Source organism: Notolabrus celidotus, chromosome 14 (genome assembly GCF_009762535.1).
Source record: "Notolabrus celidotus isolate fNotCel1 chromosome 14, fNotCel1.pri, whole genome shotgun sequence".
In the NCBI taxonomy this organism is placed as follows: domain Eukaryota; kingdom Metazoa; phylum Chordata; class Actinopteri; order Labriformes; family Labridae; genus Notolabrus; species Notolabrus celidotus.
Genome location: NC_048285.1, coordinates 2,024,153 through 2,048,592, shown reverse-complemented (window position 1 = coordinate 2,048,592; position 24,440 = coordinate 2,024,153). Strand labels below are relative to the sequence as shown.

The 24,440-nt window shown below is 40.2% G+C and overlaps 1 protein-coding gene across 9 annotated transcripts in view; it reads right to left on the bottom strand.

Moving 5' to 3' along the window:
• Positions 1 to 24,168, bottom strand: part of bcas3 (BCAS3 microtubule associated cell migration factor) — a 473,019-nt gene extending 448,851 nt beyond the window's left edge. For 7 of the 9 annotated variants that reach the window (XM_034701109.1, XM_034701112.1, XM_034701118.1 and 4 more), the window contains exons 1-6: positions 24,060 to 24,168; positions 22,214 to 22,307; positions 22,069 to 22,123; positions 21,430 to 21,505; positions 16,725 to 16,831; positions 6,585 to 6,666 (exon numbers count right to left, since the gene is read on the bottom strand). In XM_034701109.1, the coding sequence (XP_034557000.1) occupies positions 6,585 to 6,666; positions 16,725 to 16,831; positions 21,430 to 21,505; positions 22,069 to 22,123; positions 22,214 to 22,284 (391 nt within the window). In that variant the 5' untranslated portion in view covers positions 22,285 to 22,307; positions 24,060 to 24,168. Of the gene's footprint in view, positions 1 to 6,584; positions 6,667 to 16,724; positions 16,832 to 21,429; positions 21,506 to 22,068; positions 22,124 to 22,213; positions 22,308 to 22,414; positions 22,684 to 24,059 lie in introns of those variants that run through there. The other 2 variants (XM_034701111.1, XM_034701110.1) reach the window with 2 other exon arrangements.
• Between the last annotated feature and the right edge of the window lie 272 nt (positions 24,169 to 24,440).

The following is a 24,440-nucleotide window of genomic DNA, read 5'->3' as shown; positions in this document are numbered from 1 at the left end:
AATGTTTGGTTTGGTTTTTAACCGTATGGTCCACTTAGGAGCCGACAACAAGTCACAGTTACACATGAACAGCCCTGACTGCAGCTAGGAGGGACTCACAGCACAGTCAGCACCGGCTGCTCTTTGAGAAGAGTTAGAACGATACGCGCTTTCACGTCAGTCTCCAAAAGTCTCAACTAACACCAGAAAAAGCTGCTGGATTTGTCGCCAGTCACTTTTTGAAAACTCGCTAAATATAGCCACATAGCTTCTAAGTTGGCAACACTGAGGTTAGGTACAAGGTAGCTCAGCTTGCAGCCCCTTTAAAGTTGCTGTATCCATCAAAAACAGCTAGAAATGCTTGTTTGTTTATCATGAATCTACTTTTTTTATTTCTAATATTCTCAAAATCTCAACTGAAAAATAATATAGCTTTGTAATATATGATTGACAACTTCAGGGAAAGTAAAGAAAACATTGTGAAGTTCAGCCAATGAGTTCCAACTGCTTTATGAATTAGCGACAATAAAAGAAAAAGTTTGTTCTGCGATAGATATCAATAAAAATCTACAAAGAAAATATGAATATCATGAAACATTGTTATTTTGATGAGATTTCTCCATAATCGCCCACTCATCAGTCATTATATATTCTAATTTCCTCAATGCCTGCTTGTTACGACTCAAGGAAAGAGCGTAGCCTCGTTTTCCAAATCAACGGAAGTTCATAAGTTGTAAACTGCAGAGAGGATGTGGATAAACGTATTTACCCCCCTTTATGAAAAGCAGAACGTCCGTCTCTATTCTAGGAGAACCTTGCCTTATTATAATCAACACCTATTTTCGGGTCGCTCTGAGTCCGCCCACCCACGTCCTCTGGTCCCAGACAAATGGCCTTTTAATGGCTCACCACAGTGCGACACTGTTTGCGCCCTAACAGATTGCAATCAGTGTCCTTCCCTGCAGTAGTACAATTCATATTTATTTTCTGCTGAGGAGAATTGCTTCCCTCATGTGTTGGGGCTATCTGCTGCTTCTTATTACTGTGGTTTGCTTTCATCCACTTCCAGCGCTCTTCAAATGCTGCCATTGTGCGTTGTTGAAATCTGCCAGAAGACCGGAACACGACGAGAGAACAAAAAGGCGATTTTCTCACCATGAAAAAAAAAAAGAAACGCCACAAAGCAGCAGGCCTTTATAGCCTTTTTCACAGCACTGATTGACACCTGCAGAGATGAAACTTAAACTTGATGCCGGGAAAGGAACTCATCAGCGGAACAACTAGAGCATTTGCACCACAGCTTTGAGGATCTGAACGCTGGTATTCATGCTGTGCTCAACTTTCCGGTGTCTGAGGAAGACAGTGGAACCAGTGAAACATTTGTTAGTCATCACTGGGACTCTTTCTCTGTGATGAGAGATAATAAATGGAAGCATGTGGAGCTACAGGGAATCTACTTAATATTAACGTCGCTATTTTCAGAGAGAGAATAATGGAGGGCAGTAAATTTGACTATTTCCATAATACCCACTTAACTAAGGTTTGTTTTCTAACTTCAGTTAATATTTCAAGGCAACTTCTAACAGTTTATATGACATGATTGTCCTAAAGTTACACAAATATCATTATGCCAAAAACTCACGTGAATTACTGAATATTTTCAGCGATGATTGCATGACCTTTAAAACTATGATAGTTTAGCTTGTGAGATAAAGAATAAGAGGTTTAGTTGTTGCCTTTTTTGAAATAATTTTTTTATATACCTTAACCCTATGATGCCAAATTAATCATTGTCAATTAAACAATTTTTCCAAGGCGTCAACATCCTTAACGATATCTTTTATTTTCATTTTCAATAACCTGTTGATTACAACCACAAGCATGCAGTGCACACGTGGTGCACTAGGGGGCAGAATGCAAGCCCAAACGGGACCTAATTACAGCGCACTAAAAACAGCTCCTGTCAATCAGAAACCAAGCAGCAACCACAGGAATGAACGCAATACTGAGTTCATTCTGAATACAAAAACTGCAGTTCCTCGAGTGTCCACTAGAGGCTTGGTCCAAAAGCCAAAGATTCCCCACTAACACCCATGTTAAAATGCCAACTTTCTAAACTTGGTTTTATATGTTCACACAGTACAGGGTTTTGATATTTCTCATAACATAGACTAACTTTAATGCATAGCTTTGTGTAATTGAGAGGCTGACAGAGTTAGCTCCGCCTCTTTACCAGTTTCCAGGTTGTTCAAAAGTTAGCTTGAGTCAGCATTTTTCAATATGGCGACTGCTGTTGTTTGGCTTCAAAACTCCTTCGAAAAAACAGTCAAATCAACTTGAATATTAAAGGGGACATATCACGCTTTTTTCATCAATATATATTGGTCTAAGAGGTCCCAAAAACATGTCTTTAACGTTTATGCTCAAAAAAACACTTTGAAATCAGATTTTGGAATGCCTGAAAAGTCCTCTTCTTCATTCCTCCTCAGAACACTCTGTTTATCCCTCTGACCACGCCCCCTCCGGAAGTGGATGTGCCTCGGCTCTCCAGCACGTTGATCTAATGTTTACATGTTGGCTGAATATACACGGCTGCTCAGAGATCGCGTTACTTCAACCCTCTGAATCTGATCCTGACGGAGAGGCGCCTGCAGCAGGACCTTTCTGAAGGATTGGTCATAGATTTAGTGTTTCTTGTTGTTTTATTTATCAGTATGTAGACGTGTGTCTTGGTACACAGCTACGAACATGTAGCTATGTGGCTATGCTAACTAGCGCTAGCACTTATCCATGATAAATAAAAATCATCCACTAGATCTTCAAATCTGCAGACGTGGGGAGTAAAACTGACCTCTGCCAGAAAGGCAGCAGGACCTTTTATGAAGGATTGGTCACAGATTTAGTGTTTCTTGTTGTTTTATTTGTCAGTATGTCGACGTGTGTCTTGGTATACAGCTACAGCTACAGCTACAGCTACAGCTATGAACATATAGCTATGTGGCTATGCTAATTAGCGCTAGCACTTATCCATGACAAATAAAAATCATCCACTAGATCTTCAAATCTGAAGACGTGGGGAGTAAAACTGACCTTTGTGTTTATTAAGACAGCCTACAACTAGCATGCCTCCCTCCTAAGCTCCTTGTTAGCACACATGTGTGCAGGTAATGAAAAACAGAGGAGGGGATTCAGTATTATTTTATACAGTCTATGGGCTGAACAAGCTCCGAGCTCTGACTCCGTGACAGACCGGATATTGTTGTTACGTAACAAAAACACTGAAGTCTGAAACGGCTGGTTTCACACACATTTACAGAAAGGTGGAGAAATCAGAACAGGGGCAGAATGGATTCTTTTCATTCTCGGGGGGTTTGTAGACATGCCAGGGACACATATTTCAGGTAGAGAACCATTAAAAAGTCCATTTTGCATGATATGTCACCTTTAACTGAATGAGATGAAGGTTTAATGACCTTCCTTTTTATAATTAATATCAATTTATATATTCAGATATATCAGACTTATAGGGTAAACATGATGCGTCAAACGTGATACATAAGCATTTACGGTCATTTCTTTTGCTCTTAAAGTGTTTTAATTTAATTTTTTTTTATTTTACTTTTTGTGTGTTTAACTATTTTTTAAAGTATTTTATTATGATTCTTTTGTTTTATTCTATTTCATTCTCTGACAGGGTTTTATGTTCTGTGTGTTTGAACTTATTTTACCTCACTATGCAGCACTTTGCTAAACTTGATTGTTTTTTTAAATGTGCTATATAAATAAATTGGATTGGATTTCAGTGAATTAATAATATTCATAGTGCATTCAATAAAGCACTGTCTTCTCTTTGCATGATTTAAGTAAACATAGAAAGATTTAAACGGCATAATACAACACGTCTGGAGTTGAAACTGTGTGTTCATGGCCTGTATATATTTTCTTTCTCTAACTTCTATCATCTAAACTTCAAAAAGGAGACACAGAGTGATATCCTGCTTTCGTTTCATTTCTTGGACAGCAGTGAAGTACTGAAATAAAGATGTCAGCTACAACAAAGCAGTCAGTTACGGCCCAAATGAGGAGATGAGAGAAATATGTGGAGGAGGAAAACGTTTGAGGCTGAAGAGTTACAAAAAGAAGGTTTATTCTTTTTTATTTTGAGATCTTCTTAAGGCAGGATGTTGTAAAATACATATCTGATGTATCACGTATGATGCAACAAAAAACTCATGCATGCAATATGTTATCCAATGCATGACGGTTAGAGCTAAAGGGAAATGTCTAATAAAAGTGGTGCAAGAAACACACATAAAGGCAGCAGCTCATGGTTCATACACAGATATTATACTCTTCTATAAGAAGTTTAAATGTCCTCAGATTTAAAGCCCAGCCAAGCGTTTGATTACCGATGTTTCCATTCGTTCTCTTAAGGCCAAATTTGCAAATGTGCATAAAACATGTGGATGGAAACGGACTGTTTGAGTCTTTAAAGGTCGTGGCACGGCGGAGCCAGTGATATAAAAGGGACAGAAACAGAAGAAGAGGGAGGAAGAGAAGAAGCTCTGATGGAGTCCAATCTGAAATACTCTTATTCTGTTACGTATCATCAATTTGTCATAGTCGATGCATCCCGATGGCTTTATTATTGATGATCTGTTGCAATCTAATATTTAACGTTTCCACATTCCTCCAACCTTTCTTGTCGACTTCTGCATACATTAGTTCATTTCCTCCTCTCCCAAAATGACTTTTGCCACTTACTGCTAATGCAACATGTCTTCTGGCAGCGTAACATTATTGTTTATTGATAGAAAAATTGGTATCCCTTCTTTTCTATTTGAGACGTCTCCCTGCATAACTGTAGTTGTCACCCTGCTGCACAGTTAAACAAAGAAGACCGGAGTATTTTCAGAAAGACTGACATAAAGTCTGATCTATTTTTAATGTGTAGAGACTCCAAGAAGACATCAGGCAGCGACAGATACAGTTTTAGGAAGATAGATTCTGAGAAGAAACACATGGAAGACGTTACGCTTTACAAATGTAGACAAAGAAAAGAGACATGCATGTTTACCCAAACAAAATGTAGAGGAATCTTTAGAGAGGATTAAGATTTAGAGGAGTTAGAGGGAGAACAGAGCAGAGAGTTTCCAGCAGAGCTTTGGCAGCAGAGAGGCTTGCCACCGCTGACTGAGAGCAGGCCAACACTAATCGTAGATTGACTTTAACATTAGGATGAGGCAGCATGGCGCACTCTTTAATTTTAATGATATAGCACCACTTAGAAAGCCCACAACCCAAAACTGCATTAGGATGTGCCATACAAAATTTAATTTTAAGTGTCGACCTTGAATGCTGAAATCAAGTTAACCAGAGGGATTTTTTTTTTTTCCAGGAAAGACGTTTTAAATTTATCCTGGAGAGACACTTCAGAGGAGTTACCAAGAAAATTCATTTCTGCTGTAACTTCTTCCACGTTTTAAGACGAGAAGGAGAACTTTCTTTAAAAATACAAAGCTGAAAGAATATTTAGAGGTGTAGATCTTCTTTGTTAAGGCTGTCTTAAAACACGTGCTAAAATGTGGCCCCCAAAAATCTGATAAACCTCAACACAAGGCTCCTTAAAGCTCCTGTGAGTTACTTTTGGTTTGTGTTGATTTTGGCGCCCCCTGCAGTCAAAGCAGTCTTCTTTTATTTTGTCCTAGACATGTTTGATTAGTGTCATCCTGCTCTCTTATAACTGTCAAATGTATCACTCATCGAGAATGTTTGTGGTGCGTAGCGAAGGGGTCATATTAAAAATATAAGCATGCAGAAACAGTCACTCTTCCTGTTGAAGGTCTTGTTTGCTTTTTTAGATCCTAAAGAGGCATTAATGTTCATTTCAGTGTTTCATGAGCAGATAATAGATCCTCACAGGAGCTTTAACTGCAGAAAGATATGCTTGTTGATGTTTCCCTAGCAGGCGGGAAAGCTTAAAGCTAGGGTTGGTAGTCACGGAAAACTAGCATGAATGTGAATGTAGCATTTCCTCAGGACTCTGTCTAACCCCATCCCCTCAGAGCTCCTCCAAAATGACAACAACACAAACAAACATGAAATGTACGCTCTGCAGGAGGCGGGCAGAACGGCAGGACGGGATTTGATTGGTTTGATCATTTGGCTCCTGATGGCAGGGATTGGTTGGTGTTTTCCCAAGTTTACTCCGGCTGTAGATAGCAGATTTTTTGACCTCTTTTTTAAGAACACATTATGTATTGATTACCATCGGGACAGAAAGGTCATTTTAACCAGTATAACATAAAGTGGATCTAAATCTGACTACAAACCCCAGCTTTAATGAACATTTCAGCATAGCATCCATGTAAATATGTCAGAGTTAGCCATAAGGCTAGTTTTCATCTGGAGTCCCCAGAAGGTCAAAACAGAGTTCATAAGGAATTATATATAACAGATAGAAACAAAACATCATGACAGCATGACATCAAAACACAATTTGATGACACATGGTTTAAACCAATCAGAATCAAGTATTTCAAAGGGCAGGCAATAATGTGTGTATTTTGGGGATGGTTCATACATAAATGGGAATATGTACTCACTGATATGAGGAGCTGGTAGGATGCGAGCAGCTCGCACAGGGCCGTGGCGTACCGAGAACAGCTCCTGGGCCTCCCCTGCCAACTGAAGGAGAGTTAAAAATTAAAGGTGATTCAAAGAAGTCGTCAGATCTGGTTCACAGGAAAACAAAAACACACTTTTTCCTCTCAGACCAACGTGAGCGATACAAGTCATGGTTTAAACAAGGTTGTTAAGAGATTTCATCATTTCTGTTTGATGTTGCACGACTGATACCTCCACCTCTCTGTGTTTTGAATCAGGACACCATCAGACAATGATGTGATGTATTTTCTGTACTTTCAAAATAAAGTATTAAATAACCATGAAGGACAAAAGCCGAGGGGGATTTCTGCAGAACAACAAAAGCACAAGGACAAACATTTATTTGTTCACACTGTTAGGAAAATAATCTGTTCCAACTGTGTGAAAGGGACAGGGGGAGGCTGGGAGGGAGGAGGAGGGGGGGGGCGAGGGCGGTCCGCTGGTTGAAGTTCCAGCCAAACCACAAAGTAAAATCCACCAAGCACGGAATAAAAGACCCAGCGGCATCCCGATGCAAACGAGCTGCCTACACTCAGAGCGACAGAGCCAACGAGGCCGGGCCGGGGATACGGGTTAATGCCAAGTGGGCAGAAGACCATGATGTCTCAGACTCAGTCGGACTGTGAGCATAACAAACACTCCGCAGTGTTTCCAGCAGAGCTTACAATCGCACAATATTACCTTCTGTTACTGATTTTCTCTAAACCTTATATGACCACGCTGTAAAAGTTTTGCTGCTAGGGTTACAAGTCAACTACCGAACATTTGGGCATGTCCATGATTGTGTGGCCACAATAATTACTCAAAACATGTCTTGTGGCTGCTGTGCATTCTGCTCTCGAACTGGTGCAGACTTGCAAGACTGCCTCCTAAATAATGGAGGTTCTATTTGTGCTATATATTCTTTTATTACAACAATTAACCAGGTGTAAGTTAATCTTTCTTGTGCACTTCATTTTTATGTTTGCTGCTAGTGCAAATTCAACTTGACTGTAAGCAAGAAGCAGACGCTGCCACTGTGACAACACGTACTATCTTGCAGACTGTGCTTTAAAGCCTTAAATTTGGCATTTTTGCAGCAGTCTTGACCATCTAGAGGCAGAAGTGACGATCTTTGGTTACACATTGCTGCAGCTTCATCATGTCTGACAGGCTGCTATCGTAGCAATTTGTGTACTTGACTCTAAATGAGAGCATAATTAACTAAATGAACATCATTCTGTATTTGTGAACACTTTAAATCAGAGTTTAAGCCATTAAATAGAATGCATGTTCATCGCACTTTGCGCACATATTTGAAGCTTTGCAACAAAATGAACCCTTGCAAAACTCCAGAACAAGCAGCTCCAGAACTTTGTAAATGTTAAGATTCAATCAGGAGAAGAAAATAACTGAATCAAATCAAAGAACGGAGACCCAGACTCAGAGGAAAAAGTCTAACTCATTGCATATCTTCACACATTTCTTGACTGAGACTCAGACCAACATGCCATTTCATCTTCACTTCATCATTTACTCCGACATCCACTACAAAGACTGACAGCATATTTTGGAAGCAACCAAATGTGCTATCTACTCTCAAGGTTCTGCAGCTTTGTGGAGTTTGCTCTTGTTTTGCGTCCGATTGTGGAGATGAGCTGTAAGCATCTCTACTTTATTATTATTATTATCTTTATTTAAACTCTAAAATCATTGAGAGCAAGCCCTCATTTAGAATGACGACGAGCATATAAAAGAAACTTTAAAATGCATGACAAGCAATAAAAGATATAACCCTAACAGAATGATGATCAATTAAAAGTAATGTTACAACCATTGAAATAATGTTACACAAAGTCAGTTAAAACAGGTACAATCAGAGGTGATTTTTTTAATTTGATTTAAAAAATGTATGCTGCACAGACATTACTTTGAGGTCCTCCAGCTGTAGGATTGTTTTCATGTTTACCGGAAAGTTTGAGCATGACCTTCCTTACGTTTATGCAGACATTTAAAAATGTCACTCCATCTGCACGTGGCTGTGAGCGCTGGCTTTGTACTCTAGACGTTTTTTTGCAAAGAGGTTAATTTGCATAGAAAGGGGCCAACTTTACCCCCATGCAATGCATAATGGCTCAAAAAGCATCGGTGCACAGAGACGCTTTTTTTCTGCAGCACAGTTTGGGATGCATTTACACCCTTTGCATGCACTCTGTGACTTCTGCACAGGTTTAGCATGCTTTTGTTAAAGAGTTCTAACTTGAGACCATGTAGAACATTATTTAAGTGTCATAAAAAGACACTACTAAACATAAAACACAGACAAATGTTGGTACACTTTGGTTACCAGTTCATCCCAGCACACTCTGACTGGCCTGAAATGGCTTTTTGGGATAACGGTCGCCCTATTAGAGAGGATTTCAAAGTTTGCTCATTTCTGGTCTTTATTACTGAAAAAAAACTGCAACAGTTTAAAGCACTTTAATGGATGTGTGTGTGTTTGTGTGTGTGTGTGTGTGTCTGGCCCAGTTTAGCCTGCATGTGTTTGAATGTTAGCATATTAGGTCAATGGTTTGTGGTTTTGTGTGGCGTTGTCTGGCGTGTGTAATGGCACATTGTTCTAAGTGCAGAATGCCCCACTTTTGTTATTCTTCTCTGCGTTAAATTACAGTGAAACCTGCATTATCACTTTACGAGTGCTTTAATCTGTTTGTTTTAAGTCTTTAAACCCATCTGAGGGGATGATCGCTCTTTTGTGCAATTAGTAGCCTTTGCAAAGTGGCGGATTTAGAGATGTGTTTTTATTCAAAGTGCTCGGGCCTGCAGCGGTAGATTAACACATGAGACACGAGCAGGTTCTGTGAGCACTGATAGCTGGAGTAAGAGGAGGATGGCAGCAGGGTTGGATTCCTATGCAGGCAAATGGACCTGCGAGGGGGAATAATGGAATTTGCTGGATTAAAAAGAGAAGGGGGAGGGCGGGAGGTTAATGCGCCGGGTTATTGTGCATTACCCCGCTGCTCATCCTCGCCTTACATGGCTCCGTGTGACATCAACTGCCATCAACAACATTCCCACCATTACATTAGTGTCCCTGCGTATGCAATATGCCAAATTGCTTTTTTCAAAGTTGTTTTCCGAGCGCACAGTTATTCATTATATTCATTTCATTTGGTGGCTGCCGGGATTGTTTTTTTTTTTTTTGTAGGAATAACAGTGTCTGCTCTTCTGTTTTAATCTCTCAAATGTAATGCCATAAGCTGTGAACGGATATCTGGGCCATATTCACAAGTGAGCGCGCTCGCTTACACAGTGCCGGACATATTGGAGGGTTTGGAGGGAGCAGGTGCTTCGGGGATCACGCTGTAACAGGTGCTTATTTGGAGCTGCCATGGCATGCAGCACTACAAGATGAAGCCTGGTGTGTGGAGCTTTGAAAAACAAGCATATACACATGTTTTATGTGATGCACTTCAGGATCCAAAATGTTCATGTGATCAATGCAACAGAAGGAGAGTCAGCTATCTAGAGCAGGGGTTCCTAAACTTTTCAGCCAGCGACCCCCACTGTCCCTCAAAGTGATTTAATGTGGCTTCATTTAGCTGGTCTGCAGGAATGAGCCTACCTATATGAGCATGTGTCTGTGTTTCCTGAGCCGTTACGAATTAACCTGCTGCTACTGATGCTTTTGATAATTAACTGTTCACTAACCCTAAATTTAGGAGTCATCCGGCAACAAAGAAAGGCAGAAAACTCATTACATTTCTAATTTCAAGGTTTTATTTCAAGTTTAGCTACTATTTTTGTCAATATTTCTTACTATAAATGGGTAAAATGTACTATTTTGAGATAACTTTTGTCATTCAACTTTTCTTTTTGCATCTTTTCAGTATTTCTTTGTTCACCACAAGTTAAAAAATTATGTAGAAGTAATACAAAACCAACAAAAAGAAGAAAAAATGAATAAATACAAAAGAATACAAAAATAATAATAATAAACAAAAAGCAAGATAAACATATGAAAACAATAAATAATAATAATAGACATTTTTAGATAACTTTAAAAAGAAAAACATTCTGGAGGACATCTCTTGACCTCCCATTTGTGTCTCGCTTCACAAAACTTGTTGCAAATTTCTGAGACTCCTTTTTAAAAGCGCTGACTTGATTCTATTTATGGATGCACTAGATTGCATTGCTGGTCATACATTAATATCTCTAAAGGTGTTTTTGATTCCAGCTCCAGCTCTCCTGCAGATCTACGGACACTTCCTACAGACACTTGTCCTCCTCTGAGGTCATTCCACCTCAACACACACGCAGACACACAATTAGTCCGTCACAGTCTGCCTCCTATCAGGCCGCGGCAGATGACACCTCTCAAAAGCGAGGCGACAGTAATCTACATCTCCTAAACAGCTCTGTCAGCATCCATCCAACCAATCACACGTCCCCGTCTCTGCAGCGTGTGAAAGTGCGTGTGTACACGTGTCTGTCCGTGCTCTGCTGGGCCATTACAGAGGGTGTCGGCTCAGCGACTGTCACAAACACTTCACGGCCACTCATGAGGCGGAGCGCGGGACACCTTTAGTGCTTACTTAAAGCACACACAACCCAGAATCATCCCGTAAACTGTGAGGAGGAAAAGAGAAACAACGAGGGAAGAGCGTGTGATAACAAGGAGACATGTGTGTGTGTGAATCAGAATCGGTGTCAAGCTTGTGTTTTGTCTGGGTGTGTGTGGTGGCTGGACCAGCTGTAATCCTCTGCTGCAGAGAGAAATAAAACGTGCTAGCAGCACAGAAGTTGCCACATCACAGTGTTCACGGGTAAAATAAGAGTGTGTCCTCTTCCCTGAGGTCTGTGGATGTTTATAAAGAGACTGATTAAGGACTTTGGTGTGTTTAGATCTCACAGGATGTATGTGAAGTTTGCATGTTTCAGTGACAGCCCCGACATGAAAGGCGATACTCGGCCAGCGAAGCCCTCGCAGCGCTGTGGGCAATTTGTTAAATCACAGAGCAGACACAAGCGTCTAATGATTTTCCAAGACTCTGACTTTAAAGAAATGAATTTTCTGAATAAGACATCTTGCACATTTGGTTTGGGAGGAGTCTTTGAGGTTTAAGATCGGCCCAGGCGAAAGAAAAAAGCATTTCAACATGCAGCTTACAAAACTGAATCATAAACACAGAGCGGGCTTATGCTGTGCAGTAATTACAGCATGAATACCTCTGTGACATTTGTTTTTATTTCTGCCTTTTTAACATATGACTGATGGTATCTGACCTGTAAATATATGAGTTAACCAAAAACCCTCCTTTAACTGTATCATCAGAAGGTCTCCCTCTAGTGGTCACGTTAAAACAGAAGAGCTGAAATTGCAGGAATGACATGAGTTAAATCAAATAAAGGGGTTCATTTTAATTTGTTTACAATGATTAAAAGCTTATCTGGTATTTTATCACAAATCACTGCATAAGATGAAGAAATAAACATTCATTGTTTCTGTTCTCCTTTTCAGTGTAACACAAAGATGATTTGACTTAATGTTCAGCTGTTATTACTGCATTCAATTATACCAACAAAGGAATTAGCTCATCTGCATTTTAAACTCTTTTTTCCCATTATTATGATTTTTCAACAGGCTTTATTTTGACTTGTTTTTATGCATGACAAAAATTTGATTTACATTGTAACTAAAAAGTATTATAAGGTGTGCAATGCATCATGTTGTTTTCTATAATTTTAAACACCTTTACTCCTATTTATTCCATCTATTTTCAGTTAAAGCACAAGGTTTGTGTGTTTGGTTTATTAGCAAGTATTTAAAGCACATTTCATGTATTGAATGTAATTTAAAAATAGAGTTTATCATTTTAATTTTCATTAAATATGAAATTAAAGTACATCACAGACATGACGTTTATTATCTGCATTTAATGGGGACCTTTTCTTGAGTAATGCACACAGCTGTTTATCTAATATTTATGTGTGAATATGACTTAAATATTGGAGATATGAGAGATATTTGTCCAGGAGACACGAGCAGATTTACTGATGATGAGTGAGCCTGCATAAAACATTAAAAATATTAACTCTGTAGACGTTTTCCTGAATGGATTCTGGCTTCAGTCCTTATTGAAAAATAAATAAATACATTTGTAATAATAATTTTTATATTTTTGAATAAGGTTTGGTTGACTGGACTCTGTCCAAACCGATGTTGTTCCAGTCTGCTGACCTCTAAAAATATCTTCAAGAATCAAGAAAGCTTTATTGCCAAGTGAGCTCGCACACACAAGGAATTTGACGTGGTGAATGGAACACTGGTACTTGACAACAAAACAGTAAGGACAATAGATATAGAAACATAAAATCTAATCTAAAAATTCTAAATAAAAATAAAAATAATTTCTGTACAAAAAAAGTATGGAAGTACTTTTAAAGACATGACAATGTGTGTCAGGAGTGGGTCCTAACTTGCCCGTAATATCTGATCTATAATCTATCAATCAACCTGCTCTCAGTCTAAACACAGCTTATGTTCATGTCTTCATGTTTCCAATCTCTATTTCATGTTTGCTCCTCACTGTTTTCTTTTCATAGATTAGTCATGAAATTCAGTCGGCCTGAACTCGAGTGCTACGGATCATATCGTGGTCAATGCTGCCCTCTAGTGGACAAAAGTCTGGAATGCCCCTCATAGTGGAAACATGTATAAAGTGCACATTTTAAATCTGCATATTTATTAATTTTAGGAACCATTATGTGTTCAATTCAGCTTTTACTTAATGAACATAACCACAATATTTGATTACATTTTTGGAAATGATCTTAAACGTCATTTTTCTGTGCCGTTTTGTAAAATCTATATCACCGTTTATTGCTTTCCTTCTTTAATTTGTATCACATGTATAACTGTGAGTTATCAGTTACAACTTGTTTCAGTGTTTAGACTTGTTTGGTTGCATACAAACTGTGAAAAACTTCAAAAAGATTCTATGATATAGACCAGGGGTGTCAAACATGCGGCCCGCGGGCCAAAACCGGCCCGCCAGAGGTTCCAATCCGGCCCGCGGAATAACTTTGCAAAGGGAAAGGGTTACATAGAAGACATTAAGACTGCAATTTTTCAATAAAAGTAACTGCGATTTCAGATTTGTCCTCTAGGGGTCGCATTAAATTATATTGTTGACGGAGCGCACCTGAAAGGCGCTTTTCTTCCTGGGACTTTTTTCTTAAAGTGAGGAAATAGATTAGGCTACTTGCTGTTTGCATAACCTGGTTGAGATTCATAAAGACTTTTTAGAGCACTATAAGATGATCCACTAAATAGTCGACTTTACCTTCTTCATTATTATAATCTATCTGTTCTTTTGCAGTAAACATTACATTCGGTGTCAGGTGAATGGGTAACCTGTGTGTTTGGTGTGTTCGCAGCAGGTTTCAGGGCTTAAAGAGTAAAATATTCGGCCCACTATGAGACTCATCATGGCAAAAAATACAAGAGTTTTAGTAGAAAGATAGTTCATTAAATGTGAACATTTTCAGAATGTACTTGTACTTTTTTTGCACTAAAACAAAGGGAAAATTTTGAATTGTCATTATTTATAGGTTGTTATGTTGTGATTTTACTGGTCCGGCTCACTTTAGATCAACTTGGAATGTATGAGTTTGACACTCCTGATATAGACTGATTATTAAAGAAATGAAGCCCTAAAAAAATCAATGACCATCTGTTACTGCTTTAAATCCAGTTACAAAGTGATAAGCCTCCATAATTGGTTATGGTTTGCACTATAGTGTGATACATTCATGTGACTGTCAAAGACTTTTAACTACATCTAAGACAGGCATTAATCCTCATGCATAAATCTGGAGATATAATGTATAAGTATTCAATAATGAACTAAAATACAGGGTGATTGTTCATTTAAAACCTTGATTGAAGGTTATATACAGTGCTCAGCATAAATGAGTACACCCCTAACAGATTTGTTAGGAAACCTTTAGTTTCCTTTCAGGATCAGTATTTCTTAGGATAAAATACTATGAAATACTCCCACACGTGGGCCATTGATTGCAAACAAGATTTGTTAATTTGTGCACAGAAAAAAGTAATTTTTCTAACAAATTCATCCATGACCATGTTGCACAAATGAGTACACCCCAATGAAAGTCTTAGGAGCAAAGCTAAATCTTGGACTGCAAAATTCAAATTGACAAGAATTCAACCACAGGTGAGTCTAATCATTCATCAGCAGACCCCTGACTATAAAAAGGCTTTACTTAACAAAGAAAACCCCTCCCATTTCATGCTGCCAGTAACGGCTCCACATGGAAGAGAACTTTCACAAGACCTGAGAAATAAAATCATTTCTTTACACAAGTAAGGTGAAGGCTACAAGAAGATTAGCAAAGCTTTACTCATCAGTCAGAATACTGGAGCAAAAGTCATCCAGAAATTTAAAAAGGATGGAATTGCAACAGTCCCTCAGAGACGTCCAGGCCGTCCAAGGAAGTTAACACCCCGACAGGAGCGTCTTCTGATGAGAAGGGTCGAAGAAAACCGCCATGCAAGTTCACTGCAGTTAGCTAAAGAGGTAGAAAGTCAAACTGGAGTGACCGTTTCCCAAGACACAATACGGCGTACACTGCAGAGGAATGGCCTGCATGGGTGTCGCCCACGAAGGAAGCCTCTCCTAAGGCCCATGCACAAAAAAGCCTGCCTAGCATTTGCGAGGGGCCATGCTGATGAAGGTGAAGATGACTGGGACAGGGTACTATGGAGTGATGAGACCAAAATTAATATTTTTGGAACTGATGGCTTCAAAACTGTCTGGCGTCGCAAAGGTGAGGAGTATAAGGACAAATGCATACTGCCTACAGTAAAACATGGAGGTGTCAGTGTCCTCATGTGGGGCTGCACGAGTACTCCTGTTGTTGGGGAGCTTCACTTCATTGATGGAATCATGAATTCACAAATATACTCCTCTTTACTGAAAGAGAAGATGCTGCCATCACTCCATGCCCTTGGTCGTCGTGCACTTTTCCAACATGACAATGATCTAAACACACATCTAAGGCCACAGCTGGATGTCTGAAGAAGAACAGAGTGAAAGTGGTTCAGTGGCCAAGTACGTCTCCTGATCTGAACCCAATCGAACACTTGTGGGGAATTCTGAAGAGACAAGTTGAGCATCACTCTCCATCAGGCATCAAGGCACTAAAAGAGGTCATCCTCCAAGAATGGAAAAAGATTGATGAAACAAAATGTCGGCAACTTGTCCATTCCATGCCGAGAAGACTTGGTGCTGTCCTTAAAAATCATGGAGGTCATACAAAATACTAGATATAGCGGTTTTTGTTGTGGGGTGTATTCATTTTTGCTATAATTATTTTGATTAAAACTGATAAATTTTGTTATCCAAGTTATATTATTAACCTTACTTTCATTATATGAGTTAAACAATGTTCTATGACAGTCAGTTTTGCCAACATTTTTTAAATTATTCTTGTGTTAATTGAGAAATGTATTAAAATCTTACTTTTCAAAGAGGGTGTACTCATATATGCTGAGCACTATATATATATCTATATATCTATATATCTATATATCTATATATCTATATATCTATATATATATATATATATATATATATATATATATATATATATATATATCTCATTGTTTGTCTCATTTTTTATCTTTAAATCAGGTGCCTGCTTGGTTTGCAGATCTGTCCCTATAAGTCCAGGATCAGCTGACCAGGGTTGGACCTTTGAACCCAGGAGGTAGATAATGTTTGAGATTCAAACATGAAATCAATTAAGAGGACTGACCATCAATGAGTTCACATCACAGCGTCAGAGAGAAGAATAATGTTCACATAGGAGTAATCAAAGAAGGGTTTGGTTATCCTGATTTCAATAACCTCATCTTAAATCATATAACCTTGGATGCACGACATCGACAACATGCTCATTTAACCGTTTCAATTCAAACTTCAGTGAGGAGGACATAAACCCAACATGTCAGGGTTCCTTTAAATTCACACCAGGTGTATAGTCATAGGCTGCGTGTGTGTGTGACTTACAGAGACGCTCCAGACCTGCATCCCGTCCGTGTATCCGATCATGAGGCAGAGAGGAGGGTCGGTCGTACCGCTGTGCATCTCCAGGAACTCTGGGTTACGGGACGGGTCTGTGTAAAAACAGAACAGGAGACATTAAAGACGTACCACCCTAAAACATGATAGAAGATTTATCTGTACACTAAAGTAATCAATGCAGAAGCCAGAGGACGATGTGGCAAAATATCAGCCTATCACACAATACTTATTGATACTGCGTCCAAAGCTAACGTGAGCAAAAGAGAGAGAGCGGCGTCGGTCAACTGACATCGAGATAGAGCAAAGGGAGCGAGCACCAAGGATGAAAACAAAGAATAGAGAATGTTAAATAAGATATCTTTGATGATTGTTTTACAGCAAAAAGGTGCAAAAAATAGAAAAGCTGTAGTTTGTCTCCCACCCACCTCCCTCACTGATTGCATCTCTGAAATAAAAACCTGGTTCACCCTAAATTTCCTTACATTAAACAGCAATAAAACCGAGGTTCTCCTCTTTGGCACCAAATCCACTCTATCCAAATCCAACAGCTTCTCACTCACCATTGATAACTCCTCCGTCTCACCCTCCCCCCAGGTTAAGAGTCTGGGTGTCATCCTTGACAGCACATTATCCTTTCAATCACACATCAATAACATCACCCGGACTGCCTACTTCCATCTTCGTAGCATCAATCGTCTCCGCCCCTCCCTCACCCCCCACACTGCCGCCATCCTTGTCCACAGCCTTGTCACTTCCCGTCTGGACTACTGCAACTCTCTCCTCTTCGGCCTCCCTCACAAATCCCTCCATAAACTCCAACTGGTCCAGAATTCAGCTGCCCGTATCATTGCCCGAACCCCCTCCATCCACCACATCACTCCTGTCCTCCAGCAGCTCCACTGGCTCCCTGTTCAGTTCCGTATTCAGTTCAAAGTCCTTCTGTTGACATTCAAGACCATCCACAACCTCGCCCCCCCATATCTGTCCGACCTCCTCCATGTTCCCACTCCCTCCCGCTCCCTCAGATCCTCTTCCTCCATACACCTGTCTGTCCCCTCCGCCCGTCTCACCACTATGGGGAGCCGAGCATTCAGCCACTCTGCTCCCCGTCTCTGGAACTCATTACCACCTCAACTCAGAAACACAGATTCTTTCCCCCATTTCAAATCACAACTCAAAACATATCTGTTCAAAACCGCTTACTCCGTCTGACTCCAATTGCTCTGTCATTGTGTTATTGTTTCTATTTTTTTCTTACCCCTTGTTAGTTTATATTGTTTTCATTTCTGACTCTGATTTTGTTTCCTTTAATGTGAATTCGTGTATATATATATTTCTATCTGTGCGGTGTCCTTGAGTGCCGAGAAAGGCGCCTTTAAATAAAATTTATTATTATTATTATTATTAGTTTGTATGCAGCCGTGTTTCATCCTGCATCCTGTGTGTGTGTCTCTGCTCTGCTCTCTGTCACACCAGCAGCTCTAACATCATATACTAGAAAAATGAGAGGTAAGACGTCACTATGAGCCTATATATTATCTTTCTCTTCTTCATTTTGTCTGTCATTGCTACCAACAGGATTTCATTCATACAACCCCAATTCCAATGAAGTTGGGACGTTGTGTTAAACATAAATAAAAACAGAATACAATGATTTGCAAATCATGTTCAACCTATATTTAATTGAATACACTACAAATGCAAGATATTTAATGTTCAAACTGATAAACTTTATTGTTTTTAGCAAATAATCATTAACTTAGAATTTTATGGCTGCAACACGTTCCAAAAAAGCTGGGACAGGTGGCAAAATAGACTGAGAAAGTTGAGGAATGCTCATCAAACACCTGTTTGGAACATCCCACAGGTGAACAGGCTAATTGGGAACATGTGGGTGCCATGGTTGGGTATAAAAGGAGCTTCCCTGAATTGCTCAGTCATTCACAAGCAAAGATGGGGCGAGGTTCACCTCTTTGTGAACAAGTGCGTGAGAAAATAGTCGAACAGTTTAAGGACAATGTTCCTCAACGTGCAATTGCAAGGAATTTAGGGATTTCATCATCTACGGTCCATAATATCATCAAAAGATTCAGAGAATCTGGAGAAATCACTGCATGTAAAGGCTGATTTATACTTCTGCGTCTCCCCTACGCAGCAGGGGCTGACGCGGACATGAGCCCCACATACTTGTGCGTCGGTGTGTCCGTGTCGTGCAGCAATTCTCCGCCGAAACGCTTGAGGGCAGTGTGGTCTCTCTGATAGCCGGTCGCCTGCTTCCGGTCTCGCTACGATCTCTGTTTCCTTTTCCGGGATCCCGGAAGTGTTGTAAATGTGGGAAAGACAAAGCCGCCGAGCGGACCAATCACAGGGCTTGCGGTCCGTGTTGGCCCTACGGGGAGTTACCATAGACTGTAAATAAAAATGGACAGCGTTGCTCCGCCTCTTCCCGTTGTACGGTTCTGAAGCCAAAAAATCCCTCTCCTGGGCGCCGCCATTGTGCAGCCAGAGCCTGTGAAGCTACTGTAACCCTACAGCGTGACGTCACAAGACTGTGTGTCCTTTGAAGTTTCACTCCACGGCGGCTGTGAATCAAAGGAAACCCGGAAGTAAAACCCTGTTTTTTAAACTCTAATAACTAACGAAAAAGAAACTTTTCAGGAAAAAGAGGCCTTGAACACAAAACACTCAGATACTAACTACATATCACCACAGCATTCGGATGTGAGAAACATTCGTACGACGTGTATTTATTTTTTAAAGTTTGACTGCTCCTCCATTCAAATGAATGGGGGAGACGGATTTTTTGACCTATACTGCAGCCAGCCACCAGGGGGCAGACACACTGCTGAAAGCCTCACCACCGGCCACCGGAACCTCTCCCTTGGGAGTTACATTTTGGAGGAGGTGCACGTCAGCTACGTGCGTAGGCCTCTGCATAGGTACGGGAGCTACGCCGTTGATTCAACGCAGAAGTATAAATCAGCCTTTAAGCGGCAAGGCTGAAAACCAACATTGAATGCCCGTGACCTTCGATCCCTTAGGCGGCACTGCATCAAAAACCGACATCACTGTGTAAAGGATATCACCACATGGGCTCAGGAACACTTCAGAAAACCACTGTCAGTAAATACAGTTCGGCGCTACATCCGTAAGTGCAACTTAAAACTCTACTATGCAAAGCAATAGCCATTTATCAACAACACCCAGAAACGCCGCCGGCTTCTCTGGGCCCGAGCTCATCTAAGATGGACTGATGCAAAGTGAAAAAGTGTGCTGTGGTCTGATGAGTCCACATTTCAAATTGTTTTTGGAAATTGTGGACGTCATGTCCTCCGGGCCAAAGAGGAAAAGAACCATCCGGACTGTTATGGACGCAAAGTTCAAAAGCCAGCATCTGTGATGGTATGGGGCTGTGTTAGTGCCAATGGCATGGGTAACTTACACATCTGTGATGGTATGGGGCTGTGTTAGTGCCAATGGCATGGGTAACTTACACATCTGTGATGGTATGGGGCTGTGTTAGTGCCAATGGCATGGGTAACTTACACATCTGTGATGGTATGGGGCTGTGTTAGTGCCAATGGCATGGGTAACTTACACATCTGTGATGGTATGGGCCTGTGTTAGTGCCAATGGCATGGGTAACTTACACATCTGTGATGGTATGGGCCTGTGTTAGTGCCAATGGCATGGGTAACTTACATATCTGTGAAGGTATGGGGCTGTGTTAGTGCCAATGGCATGGGTAACTTACATATCTGTGAAGGCTCCATTAATGCTGAAAGGTACATACAGGTTTTGGAGAAACATATGCTGCCATCCAAGCATCGTCTTTTTCATGGACGCCCCTGCTTATTTCAGCAAGACCATGCCAAACCACATTCTGCACGTGTTACAACAGCGTGGCTTCATAGTAAAAGAGTGCGTGTTCTAGACTGGCCTGCCTGCAGTCCAGACCTGTCTCCCATTGAAAATGTGTGGCGCATTATGAAGCGTAAAATACGACAACGGAGACCCCGGACTGTTGATCAGCTGAAGCTGTACATCAAGCAAGAATGGGAAAGAATTCCACCTACAAAGCTTCAACAAATAGTGTCCTCAGTTCCCAATCGTTTATTGAATGTTGTTAAAAGGAAAGGTGATGTAACACAGAGGTAAACATGACCCTGTCCCAGCTTCTTTGGAACGTGTTGCAGCCATAAAATTCTAAGTTAATGATTATTTGCTAAAAACAATAAAGTTTATCAGTTTGAACATTAAATATCTTGTATTTGTAGTGTATTCAATTAAATTTAGGTTGAACATGATTTGCAAATCATTGTATTCTGTTTTTATTTATGTTTAACACAACGTCCCAACTTCATTGGAATTGGGGTTGTATTTGTTCAGTGAATTTTTCTGTTTCAGTATTTCTTACAAGATAAAGTTGAAATAAATTCAAACTTTGTGGGCCCAGAAGTTCATTTTTCTTGCCAACAGATGTAGATAGTGTTTGATGTTTACCATTATTGTATCAAATATTAAAATTCTGATATCCTGACATCTCTACTTCAGCATGAAAACTCACTCTGGACCTGCAGCCTCAGACCTGCAGAGAGCGTCATGTAGAAACATGCTACCTGCGGCTCACAGTTTCATGCACAATCAGCAGATGAAGCATTGCTAAGTTGTCTGAAAGATGGAGACTTACCGTTGATGTCAGCTTTCTCAAATCGAACCCAAATGATCTTCTCCTTCTCATCGGTGACTGGAGCTCCGGTGTAGGCCTGATATTTAAAGACAGAACAGAGAGAGAACTAAATATCAACAACACAACAAACATACCTAATGGACATGTACGTAACTTAGCTTACTAGCTTAATATGTTTGTGAGTGAATGAGCAGTCAAACAAAGAGCGCTGTGGACTGAAGACTTGACTCAGACTTGATGTTCGGTTGACTCGATTACACTGACTTTAGGATGTAAATCATCAATCTTTGACATCAAACAGGAACTTAAGCTTGCAGACTATTGTGCATATTAGATACTGATAGGATGAAAGGCATGCTGTACATTTATTAAGATCATGCATCAACTGTAAACACAGTTTTTTTTGTCAGTTTTAAACTGCCAGGTTGCAAAACAATTCATGCAACTGCAGAAATGTATTGTCTTTGGATTATTTGTACATTTTATAATAGCATCACAATCCCCAGCAACAGCACACTGCAAATATCAAGTGTTTTTCATATGCATGCCAGCTTTGACCTGAGCATTGAGCTTGCTGTGTAACTTAAAGCAGATCAATGTCAGTAGATTCGGGACACACTCATGACAGTCCAAAGTTACCTGAGGGACGACATCCTGCAGGAAGGTCACCACACTTTCCATGTACGACTGCTCCCTGTGAGAGCAGAGAGATTATGTCATCTCTAAGAATTCTGCATTGATGGACAATATGTGAAATGAACAGTTTGCAGATTGAAGTCCTTACGTAGCAGCTTGTGCTCGCACCAGAACCCCTCCAGCACAGCGACTTGGTCTGCGTGGAGAGTCTGACGCCATTGTGCCTCTTGTTCTTTTTAATCCTGGAAACATACAAGGAAGAATTAAAGCATTCAAACTAAAGGAAGAACACATTTTCACTCACAGAAACCAGTATTGACAAATGCATTGTTCTTCATCCCGTGCAAACCTGGAACAATACCTTCACTTTTCTGAGAAGTAACGATGTGACGAGAAGCAGCTGATTTCAGCTTTTTGAGTTCATGATTCAGCCACAGTTAGGTCACCATGTTAACAAGTGAAGTCTTATATGCAGAACCAGAGTGTTTTTAAAGCACATATGATGCAGCTAACAATGCTGGGAGTGATTTAGATATTGTGTCAACACATTGAACCGAATGAAGCTTTGCATTATTTCCTGCAGGACACAGAAGTCATATGCCTTAGCTGCCAGGCTACACTTTGAATCCCTCACAACCAATCACAGCTCATTTTAACAACATGGCGGTCTATTTAAACACGTCCTCCCTCTCACTGATCCCTGCAACACCTATGCTGCCCACACTCTGCTGCTGCTGTTTTAAGTTCTGCCCCCTCCTATCTAGTCTAAATGTCTGTTTTCACCCTCGTAGGGGATTTTGCATTTTAAATAGCAGAGCCGACAGAGCCGAGCATATCTTTATTTCCATTTGGCAGTATATGGTTAAAATCTATGTGTTTTTGAGTAAAATAGTTCAAACTCCTCACAGCATCCCTGCAGCACATGTTCCTTTATCGTTGTTTTTTCAGTTTGAGAAGGAAGACTACTTTACCTGCAGACTTTTGCATACTCAAATTGATGCAAAGCTGCAGGTGCATTGAAGATGTATCAGTAATAAGTCATCTTTTCCACTAAACTGGCATTTTAGTGCTTAAAAAATTCCCATCTTGATCCAGCTTGGCTTACAAAGCTAAGTTATACCAATTAACATTCATCTTAAACAAAGAAAAGTGAACCCTGGCATTCAGAAGCTGTTTCCAGATTTTTGCACTTTTCCTTTATGAATGTCTGAGGCTATAAATGAATGAATAAAACTGTTGTCATGCAGCTTTCTGTTCACAAACTGCTCTGTTTGGTCCAAATACATGTGTTAAGTCTGCATTATGTTGGGTTTGGGAGTGTTATTTCTAATTTTGCTCTCATTACAGCACCTGATGCACCTGGAACACCTACAGCATCCTAAACAGGAGCACATGGCTGCATATGCTGCCTTTAAACTCATAACACTTCTTTGTTTTGCAGGTTTCTGCCGTCAGGATGAATTAAACTCACACACATGGTGAATGAGATGAAGCAGAGGGATGCTGCCTTGTGTAGAACATCTCAGCTGTATGCATGTTTGAGACAAACTGCTGAACCTTACACATTAATGTCACATACTGGCCTTAAAAGTCCAAGATCTGAGCATCTAAAACCAACCAAATCTGCAAACATATGAGCTGAAGTCCGCATGCATGCTGATGGATGAGCTGCTTTGGCTAAAAACACTGAGAATCCTCCTCATCTGAGCCAAATTAGCATACAATGAGCGTTTATTCAGTTAGCTTTCACAACAAACATCCAGAGGATAAACACTGGCAGTCATTTAAACAGCTGCCAGGTCCACACAGGGCAGCTTCTGGATAACGGTGAAGTTATATTATAGATAAGGTCCCCGAGGCTACTTTAGCTAGCTAGCATTAGCTGATAAAAGTCCCCTCACAGAGATTAAACGACACAGTGTTAACATTAAATAATGACACAGAGTCCTCATACATGAGTCACACTTCACATTGAAGGGGTTATAATTACAGACCGAGGTGAAGACGCTGGACTGTGTCTCAAACAGACTCGTGTGATGGTCCGAGGAGATCTTTCCAAAACGTCAAAACACAAACAGACTGGGTTTGCGGAACAGCGTTGTGTAACGGGAGCCAATCAGAGCACAGAATGAACTCGTCAAACCAATCAGGGAACAGGGAGGGCGGGATTACTGACTACGTCACATATTAGGGACAATACATTTAACAAAATAAAACATTGTGTGCTCTCAGTGAAGCGTTTATAACGGTGAGATATAAATATTCAGTTTGTTCTAATTTCATAAAAGAATAAAAATTAACAATAATAAAAAGATGAACAGTACTGCAGGGTAGTAACATATCTAAGAAGATATTCCCCCTAAAAATGCCAGTAT